Source organism: Molothrus ater, chromosome 29, assembly GCF_012460135.2.
Source record: "Molothrus ater isolate BHLD 08-10-18 breed brown headed cowbird chromosome 29, BPBGC_Mater_1.1, whole genome shotgun sequence".
Classification (NCBI taxonomy): domain Eukaryota; kingdom Metazoa; phylum Chordata; class Aves; order Passeriformes; family Icteridae; genus Molothrus; species Molothrus ater.
In genome coordinates this window covers 1,488,481-1,498,018 of record NC_050506.2, presented here as the reverse complement: position 1 = coordinate 1,498,018, position 9,538 = coordinate 1,488,481, and the positions used below count along the sequence as shown (strand labels likewise).

General features: G+C 62.3%; 1 protein-coding gene across 1 annotated transcript; it reads left to right on the top strand.

Annotated features, from left to right (window-relative positions):
- Positions 1–374: 374 nt before the first annotated feature.
- On the top strand, positions 375–9,522 carry F11R (F11 receptor; the record flags this gene model as incomplete). Its single annotated transcript, XM_054517587.1, has 9 exons — positions 375–447; positions 3,054–3,110; positions 4,217–4,330; positions 4,804–4,947; positions 5,683–5,885; positions 6,106–6,208; positions 6,932–7,039; positions 7,515–7,737; positions 8,695–9,522. Coding segments are annotated over 8 exons (816 nt in total), but the record flags the coding sequence as incomplete, so codon positions are not given.
- Positions 9,523–9,538: the final 16 nt, after the last annotated feature.

Here is a 9,538-nt window from a genome sequence, read left to right as displayed (position 1 = left end):
CCCCACCGGCCGAAGCCGCGCGGTCTCCACGGCAACGCCAGGCCCCGCCCCTCGCGCGCTCCCATTGGCCAGAAGTTCCAGCGCGCTCTCCCATTGGCCGCCGCTCCCCGCCCTCCCCTTTAACCAATCAAACCACGCGGGCGGCACCGCGCGGACCAATCAGCGCGCGCCGCTTTGAACCGATAGGCGGGACAACCAATAAGATCGCGGAGGGGGCGTGGCCCGCGCGGCACCTGGCGGGGTGGGCGTGGCCTGGGTGGGGCGGGGGCGGGGTTTGGCGGGGCGGGGCGGGGCGGGCGCACCTGGAGCGGGGCGGCGGCGGCGCCATGGCGGGAGCGGAGCGGGGGCAGCCCCGGGGACACCGGGGACAGCGGGGACAGCCCCGGGGCCAGCGCTGGGGACCGCCCGGGGCGGGGCTGCGGCTGCTGCTGCTGCTGGGGGGGCTCGGTGAGTGCGGGGGGGGTCGGGGGCTCCGGGAAGCGGGGGGGACCGGGGGGGACCGGGGGGAGGGGCGGGAATTGGGGAGGGGGCTCCGGGAAGCGAGGGAGGAGCGGGAATTGGGGAGGGGGCTCGGGAAGTGGTGGGGGGGGGGCAGGGAACCGGAGGGACCGGGTGGGGGGGGCGGGAAATTGGGGAGGGGAGGGGGGGGGGGAAAGCGGAGGAGGGGCGGGAATTGGGGAGGGGGCTTGGAGAAGCGGGAGTGGGAGGGGAACGGGAATTGGGGAAGGGGGGAAGGGGAACCGGAGGGAGGGCGGGAAAGGGAAGGGCTCGGTGGGTACCGGAGAAGGCTCGGGAAAGGGGAGGGGGATCGTTAACGGGAGCACGTGGGGGGCAAGATCGGTACCGGGGGAGGGCTCTGGGGTCACTCCGGGTGGGGTCAGGACCGGGCCGGGGTCACCGCAGGGGTCATGGACCCGGTGAGGGTTTGGGGGGCACCCGAGCCGGTCCCGGTACCGGAGAGGCCATGGGGACCCCCCCGTGCGGTGCCGGTACCGGGGGGGCGCTCGGTGTTGGTGCCCCCGGAGGGACCCCCCCGGTTCGGGGTCACCGGGAGCGGCAGCGGCGGCCCCGGGACCCCCCCCCCGAGCCCCGGGAATTCCGGAGCGGAGGCACCGGGAGCGGGGGGTGGGGGCGGGGGTGGCCTTCCTGTCCCCTCCATTGTGTTCGACAGGCCCGGGATTAACCCGATCCCGCCTGGGCTGGACCCGGCCCCAGTCGGGACTAACCCGAGCCCGGTTTATTCGGACCCAAAATGAGTCGGGATCAACCCAATTCCGGTTTATTCAGACTCAAAATCAGTCGGGATTAACCCCATCCCAAATTATTTGAACTGAAACAGGTCGGGATTAACCCGATCCCGCTTTATTTAGACCTAAACCGGGTCGGGACTAGCCCGAGCCCGGTTTATTTAGACCCAAAATGGATCGGGATTAACCCAATCCCGGTTTATTTAGACCCAGACTGGGTTGGGATGAGCCCGATCCCAAATATGGTCCCGGTTCAGGTTGGGATTTTCCTAATCCTGCCTGGTTTAGACCCAAACCAGGTCGGGATTTACCCAATCCCTGCAGATTTAAACTCGGTCCTGGCAGGCCCCGACTCCGGGTTGATCCCAGACTCCCACGGGATGTTCCCATCCTTTGTTTATTCCCCAAATCCACCCAAACCCTAAAATCCCATCCCGATTCCGATTTTTCCCCCTTATATCCCAATTTTTCCCCTAAAAATCCTGATTCCCCCCCCTAAAAGTCCTGATTTTCCCCTCCGAATCCCCATTTTTCCCCCAAGAAATCCCGATTTTCACCCCCAAATCCCAATTTTCACCCCCCAATCCCGATTTCCCTCCCAAATCCCAATTTTTCCCTCCCAAATCGAAATTATTCCCCCCCAAAAGTCCCGATTTCCCCCCCCCAAATCCCATTTTTTTCCCCAAAAAATCCCGATTTTTCCCCCAAAACTCCCGATTTTTCCCCCCCAATCCCGGTTTTCCCGCCCGGGTTTCGCTTGGCAGCGGCCCCGGGGTGCAAAGGTGGCGCGGGCGGGTGGCGGCCGAGGCGTTCCCGGCGACATTCCCGGTGACAATCCCGCTTGGGATGAGTCACCGGAGCCAAACCTGGCACCGGGAATGTCCCAGCTCCGGGGGGGGGACACGGAGGGGACACGGGGGGGGGGACACACGGGGGTTGTGACATTCCCGGCCGGTTTCCTGCGAAACTGGGCAGGAAATGGGCAGAAAATGGGCAGGAACTGGGAAAGAACTGCGGAGAAACTGGGCAGAGACTGAGCAGAAACTGGGCAAGAACTGGGGAGAAACTGGGCAGGAGCTGGGGAGAAACTGGGAAAGAATGGGGGAGAAACTGGGAAAGAACTGGGCAGAGACTGAGCAGAAACTGGGCAGGAACTGGGCAGAGATGGCAGGAACTGGGAAGAAATGGTAGGAAATGGGCAGAAATTGGGCAGAAACTGGGAAAGAACTGGGAAGAAATTGGGCAGGAGCTGGGTAGAAACTGGGAAAGAACTGGGGAGAAACTGGGCAGGAACTGGGCAGAGACTGGATAAGAACTGGGCAGGAAATGGGAAGAAACTGGGCAGGAGCTGGGAAAGAGCTGGGCAGAAACTGAACAGAATCTAGGTAGAAAATGGGTAGAAACTGGGTAGAAAATGGGCAGGAACTGGGCAAAAATTGAGTAGAAACTGGGTAGGAACTGGGCAGGAACTGAGAAGAGACTGGGCAGAAAGTGGGGAAGGACTTGGTAGAAACTGGGTGGAAACTGGGCAGAAATGGAGTAGAAACTGGGAAAGAACCGGGGAGAAACTGGGAGAGAACTGAGCAGAAACTGGGAAGGAACTGAGCAGAAACCGGGCAGGAGCTGGGCAGGGCAGGAGTGGCCGGACGGGATTTTCCGGCTCCCGGTGGTGGCCGTGCCCAGTGACCTCCTGGTGGCCGTGCCCGGGGCTCCCGGTGACCTCGCGGCCCCGGTGACCCTGCCCTGGCTCCTGGTGGCCCTGCTGGGGCTCCGGGTGACGTCCCCTCCCCTCCGGTGTCCCCGCAGCCGCGCTGGCCGCAGCCCAGGTGACCTCGGAGGACCAGGAAGTGCCGGAGAACAAACGTGAGTGACCCCGGGAGTGTCCCCATGGTGTCCCCATGGTGTCCCCATGGTGTCCCTGCGGTGTCACCGGCCCGGGGATGCACCCGGGGCTGTCCCGAACCCAGGGGTGGGGGCTCCACCCAGGGAGGTTTGGGGGGGTCAGTTTGGGGTCAGCCTGGTTTGGGTGGTCTCAGTTTTGGGCTGATCCCAGTTTTGGGTGGTCCCAGTTGGGGTTGAGCTGGGTTCTGGTTGATCCTGGTCCTGGTTCTGTCTGACCCCAATCCTGAGCCCAGTCCTGGTTCTGTCTGACCCTGATTCTGGTCCCAGTTCTGGTTCTGACCCTGGTTCTGTTCTGACCCCAGTCCCCGTTCTGTTCTGACCCTGGTCCCGGTTCTGATTCCGATTCTGTCCGGTCCCAGTTCTGCCTGGTTCTGTCCTGGTTCTGGTCCTGGTTCTGTCCTGGTTCTGCCCTGTTCCCATTCCTGGTTCTGCCCCCGTTCCCGTTCCTGGTTCTGCCCCCGTTCCCGGTTCTGCCCCCATTCCCGTTCCCGGTTCTGCCCCCGTTCCCATTCCCGGTTCTGCCCCCGTTCCCATTCCCGGTTCTGCCCCGTTCCCGGTTCTGCCCCCGTTCCCAGTTCTGCCCCCATTCCCGTTCCCGGTTCTGCCCCCGTTCCCGGTTCTGCCCCCGTTCCCATTCCCGGTTCTGCCCCCATTCCCGTTCCCGGTTCTGTTCCCGTTCCCAGTTCTGTTCCCGTTCCCGGTTCTGACCCGTTCCTGGTTCTGACCCGTTCCCGGTTCTGCCCCCGTTCCCAGTTCTGCCCCCATTCCCGTTCCCGGTTCTGCCCCTGTTCCCATTCCCGGTTCTGCCCCCGTTCCCATTCCCGGTTCTGCCCCGTTCCCGGTTCTGCCCCCGTTCCCGGTTCTGCCCCCGTTCCCATTCCCGGTTCTGCCCCGTTCCCGGTTCTGCCCCCGTTCCCGGTTCTGCCCCCGTTCCCATTCCCGGTTCTGACCCATTCCCGGTTCTGCCCCCGTTCCCAGTTCTGCCCCTGTTCTCGTTCCCGGTTCTGACCCGTTCCCGGTTCTGCCCCCGTTCCCATTCCCGGTTCTGACCCGTTCCCGTTCCCCAGCCGTGGAGCTGCGCTGCGCCGCGTTCCGCTCCAGCTCAGGCAGCGCCCGCATCGAGTGGAAATTCCAGAGGGGCTCATCCCTGACACTGATCTACTACGGGGGGGAGCTCACAGGTACGGGGACAGCGGGGACACTGGGGGACACTGGGGACACTGGGAGACAGCGGGGACACTGGGGACATTGGGGGGCACTGGAGACACTGGGACATTGGGGTCATCAGGGACACTGGGGACAGCGGGGACATTGAGGACAGTGGGGACAGCAGGGGATATTGGGGACACTGGGGGATATTGGGGGACATTGGGCATATTGGGGACACCAGGGACATTGGTGACACTAGGGACATTGGGCACACTGGGGGGCACTGGGGACATTGGGGACAGCGGGACACTGGGGACATTGGGGGGCCCTGTGGGGACATTTGGGGGGTCCCAAAGCCCATGGGGACATTTGGGGGGTTCTCTGCAGGGACACTGAGGGGGTCCCCAGGCCTGTGGGGCCATCGGGGTGTCCCCGTGGGGCCATGGGGGTGTCCCTGGGGTGTCCCTGGGGTGTCCCCTCGATGTCCCAGCCCGGTGTCCCCCAGAGCCGTACCGGGACCGTGTCCAGTTCTCGCCCACGTCCATCCGCTTCGCGTCGGTGACGCGGGAGGACAGCGGCAAGTACATCTGCGAGGTGGTGGGGGATGGCAGCCACATCGCCAAGTCCGAGGTCAACCTCATCGTCCAGGGTGAGGCCACCATGTCCCCAGCCCCGGCCTTGTCCCCTGTCCCCAACCCCGGCCTTGTCCCCTGTGCCCAACCCTGGCCTTGTCCCCTGTCCCCAGCCCTGGCCTTGTCCCCTCTCCCCAGCCCTGGCCTTGTCCCTTGTCCCCAGCCCTGGCCTTGTCCCCTGTCCCCAACCCCGGCCTTGTCCCCTCTCCCCAGCCCTGGCCTTGTCCCCTGTCCCCAGCCCTGGCCTTGTCCCTTGTCCCCAGCCTTGTCCCCATCCCTGGCCTTGGCCCTGGCCCTGTCCTTGACCTTGTCCCTGGCCATGTCATTGTCACCCATCCCTGGTCCCCGGCCTTGTCCCCATCCTTGTCCTGGTCCCTGGTCTTGTCCCTGTCACTGTCCCTTTCCCCAGGGTGACTCTGGGCAGTGCTGGTCACTGTCCCTGTCCCTGTCCCATGTCATGGTCACTCCAGGCAGTGCCATCCCTGTCCCTGTCCCCATGGTCACTCTGGGCAGTGTGTCACTGTCCCTGTGTCACTGTCCCCATGTCCCCGCAGTGCCCCCGGGGAAGCCCCTGGCCCACGTGCCCAGCTCAGCCACCATGGGTGCCCGGGCTGTGCCATCACTGTCACTGTCACTGTCCCCATGGTCACTCTGGGCAGTGTGTCACTGTCCCTGTGTCACTGTCCCTGTGTCACTGTCCCTGTCCCTGTGTCACTGTCCCTGTGCCACTGTCACTGTCCCTGTCCCCGCAGTGCCCCCGGGGAAGCCCCTGGCCCACGTGCCCAGCTCAGCCACCGTGGGTGCCCGGGCCGTTCTGCGCTGCTCCGAGGCTCAGGGCTCGCCCCCTCCCACCTTCCGCTGGTACAAGGACGGCACCGAGCTGCCCCAGGACCCCAAATCCAGCCCCGCCTTCCGCAACTCCTCCTACAGCCTGGACCCGCGCACGGGGGAGCTGGTCAGTGCTGGGGCCTTCCTGCCCCTCTCCCTCTCACCTTTTCCTGCCCTTTTCCCTCTTTTCCTCCCCTTTTCCTGCCCCTTTCCCTGTTTTCCACTCTTTCCCCCTTTTCCTGTTTTCCTCTCATTTTCTCCCTTTTCCTGCCCCGCTTTCCCCTTCATTTCCTCCCCCTATTTTCCCCCGTTTTTTCCCCATTTCCCTGACCCCTGCCCCATTGCAGGTCTTTGAGCCCGTGGGGGGCTGGGACACGGGCGATTATCACTGCGAGGCCTCCAACAACGTGGGCAGCCCCCAGAAATCCGACGTCTTCCGCATGGAGGCCAGTAAGGAGCGATCCCAATTCCAATCCCGATCCCTATCCTGATCCCTTTCCTGATTCCCATTCCCCAATCCCAATCCCGATCCCAGTCCTGATCCCAATCTTGACCCCTATCCCCTCCTAATCCCAGTCCCTATCCTGATCCCCATCCCAATCCCGATCCCAATCCTGATCCCATCCCGATCCCTATCCTGATCCCAATCTTGATCCCCAATCCCAATCCCAATCTTGATCTCCAATCCTGATCCCATCCCGATCCCTATCCTGATCCCAATCCTGATCCTGATCCCTATCCTGATCCCAATCTTGATCCCCATCCCCTCCCAATCCCAGTCCCGATCCCCTTCCCGATCCCAGTCCCCATCCCAATCCTATTCCCGATCCCAATCCCCATTCTGATCCCAGTCCCCCAGTCCTGTGAGATCCCCCTGATCCTGTTGGATCCCTCCTGATCCCATTGAATCCCCCCAATCCCATGTAGCCTCCCTGATCCTCTGGGATCTCCCCAATCCCATGGGATCCCCTGGATCCCTCCTGATCCCCACAATCCCGTTGGATCCCAATGGATCCCCTGAACCCATTGGATCGCCCAAATCTCGTTGGATCCCCCCAGTCCCGTTGGATCCCCCCAACCCCCCCCAAGCTGTGGGGTCTCCCCAATCCCATGGGATGCCCCCGATCCCATGGGATCCCCGGGATCCCCCGCTCCCCTCCGGGTGTCCCGCAGGCGAGGTGAACGTGGGCGGCATCGTGGCCGCCGTGGTGCTGCTGCTCCTGGTCCTGGGCCTCGCTGCCTTCGGGGTCTGGTTCGCCCACAGGCGCGGCTACTTCAGCAGTGAGAGACTGGGAGGAACTGGGAATGAACTGGGAGGGAATGGGAATGGAATGGGAGGGACTGGGAGGGAGTGGGAGGGACTCGGAATGGACTGGGAGGGACTGGGAGGGACTGGGATGGGATGGAAATAGGACTGGGAGGGACTGGGAATGAACTGGGAGGGAATGGGATGGACTGGGATGGGAATAATAGGACTGGGAGGGACTGGGAGCAACTGGGAGGGACTGGGATGAGATGGGAATGGATTGGGAATAGCACTGGGAATGAACTGGGATGGACTGGGAATGGTCTGGGGTGGACTGGGAGGGAATGGGACGGACTGAGATGGGACTGGGAGGAACTGGGATGGGACTGGGAGGGACTGGGAATGGCCCTGTGTCCCTGGGGATGTCCCCGTGTCCGTCCCCATGTCCCAGTAATGTCCCCGCTGTGTCCCCCTCCCCTCCCTGATCCCCATTTTTTCCCTTTTTTCCAGAAAAAACAGAGTGAGTGACACCAGAGCCACCTCCTCCTCCTCCTGGGTGACCCCACCCCCCCAGTGTCACCTCGGTGTCACCTCGGTGTCCCCCCATCCCTGGGGTTTCCCCTGGTAGGGACAGAGGGGACACGGGGGCGGGTGGCACATCCCAAAATCCCGATTTTCCCACAGCGCCGGCGGGAAGAAGGTGATTTACAGCCAGCCCTCGCGGCGCAGCGAGGTGAGCACAGGGGACACCGTGGGGACACCACGGGGACCTGCCACCGCCCCGGTGGGGACACCCCAGTGGCAGGGGGGACACCCTGGTGTCCTCAGGGTCCCTTGGCAGGAGGGTCCAGGGGGGGTGGTGGGAGGGGACGGTGTCACCTGTGATGTCCCCAGTGATGTTCCTGTGTCCCCAGTGATGTCCCCATTGATGTCACCATGTCCTCATGGATGTCACCATGTCCCAATTAATGTCCCCATTGATGTTCCCATGTCCCCATGGATGTCACCATGTCCCCACTGATGTCCCCATTGATGTTCCCATGTCCCCAGTGATGTCCCTGTGTCCCCAGTGATGTCCCCATTGATGTCACCATGTCCTCATGGATGTCACCATGTCCCAATTAATGTCCCCATTGATGTTCCCGTGTCCCCAGTGATGTCCCCATTGATGTCACCATGTCCCCATGGATGTCACCATGTCCCCATTGGTGTCCCCATTGCTGTTCCCATGTCCCCATTGATGTCACCATGTCCCCACTGATGTCCCCATTAATGTTCCCATGTCCCCATTGGTGTCCCCATTGCTGTTCCCATGTCCCCAGTGATGTCACCGTGTCCCTATTAATGTCCCCAGTGTCCCTGGGGATCGTGGTGGAGGGAGGGGGCTCACGGGGCTCCCTGTCCCCACTGATGTCCCCACTGATGTCCCCATTAGTGTCCCCATGGATGTCCCAGTTGTCCCCATTGATGTCCCTGTCATTGTCCCCAAGAATGTCCTTGTCAGTGCCCCATCCCTGTCCCCATCCCTGTCCCCATCAATGTCCCTGTGTCCCCATCAATGTCCCCATGCCTGTCCCCATGTCCCCATCCCTGTCCCCATCAATGTCCCTGTGTCCCCATCCCTGTCCCCATCCCTGTCCCCACTGATGTCCCCATCAATGTCCCCATGGCTGTCCCCGTGTCCCCGCAGGGCGAGTTCAAGCAAACCTCCTCGTTCCTGGTGTGAAGTCGTCCCCGCCACCCCCCGGACACTTTTTCCCAATTCCCGGAATTCCGCGGGATTTGGGGAATTCCGCACGATTTTAGGAGATCCACGGGATTTTGGGAATTCTGCGGGATTTTGGAAATTCTGCAGGATTTTGGGAATTCCAGCAGGATTTTCAGAATTCTGTGGGGTTTTAGGAGATCCACGGGATTTTGGGGAATTCCCACGGGATTTTTGGAATTCTGCAGGATTTGGGGAATTTCCTGTGGGATTGAGGAATTTCCTGTGGGATCTGGGAATTCCCGCAGGATTTTTGGGAATTCCCGCAGGATTTTGGGAATTCGGTGGGATTTTAGGAGTTCCATGGAATTTCGGGAACCCTGTGGGATTTTAGGAATCCCGCAGGATTTTTTGGGAATTCCCGCAGGATTTTTGGGAATTCCTGCGGGATTTTCGCCGCGGTTTTTTTAGAGCCTCTCCGGTGCCTTCGCCGCCGCTGCCTCTGGAACTTGGGGGTCCCCGTGTCCCCTTTGTCCCCTCTTTGTGTCCCCCGCATTGTCCCCTCTTGTGCCCCCCATTGTCCCCTCCCATTCTCCCCTTGTCCCCCTTTTTGTCCCCTCCCCTCGTTCCCCCTTTTTGTCCCCCCCTCCATTGTCCCTCCCTGTCCCCTCTCTGTCCCCGGGGGGGCTCTGGGAGGGGACAGGGCTGGTGCCACCACCTGGGGACAGCGCCAGTGTCCCACTGGTCCCAGTGGCCCCCCTGAACTGGGAGTGTGCAGGGGGGGGGGTACTGGAAATAAACCTGTGTCCTTTACCTGGCCTGGTGACAC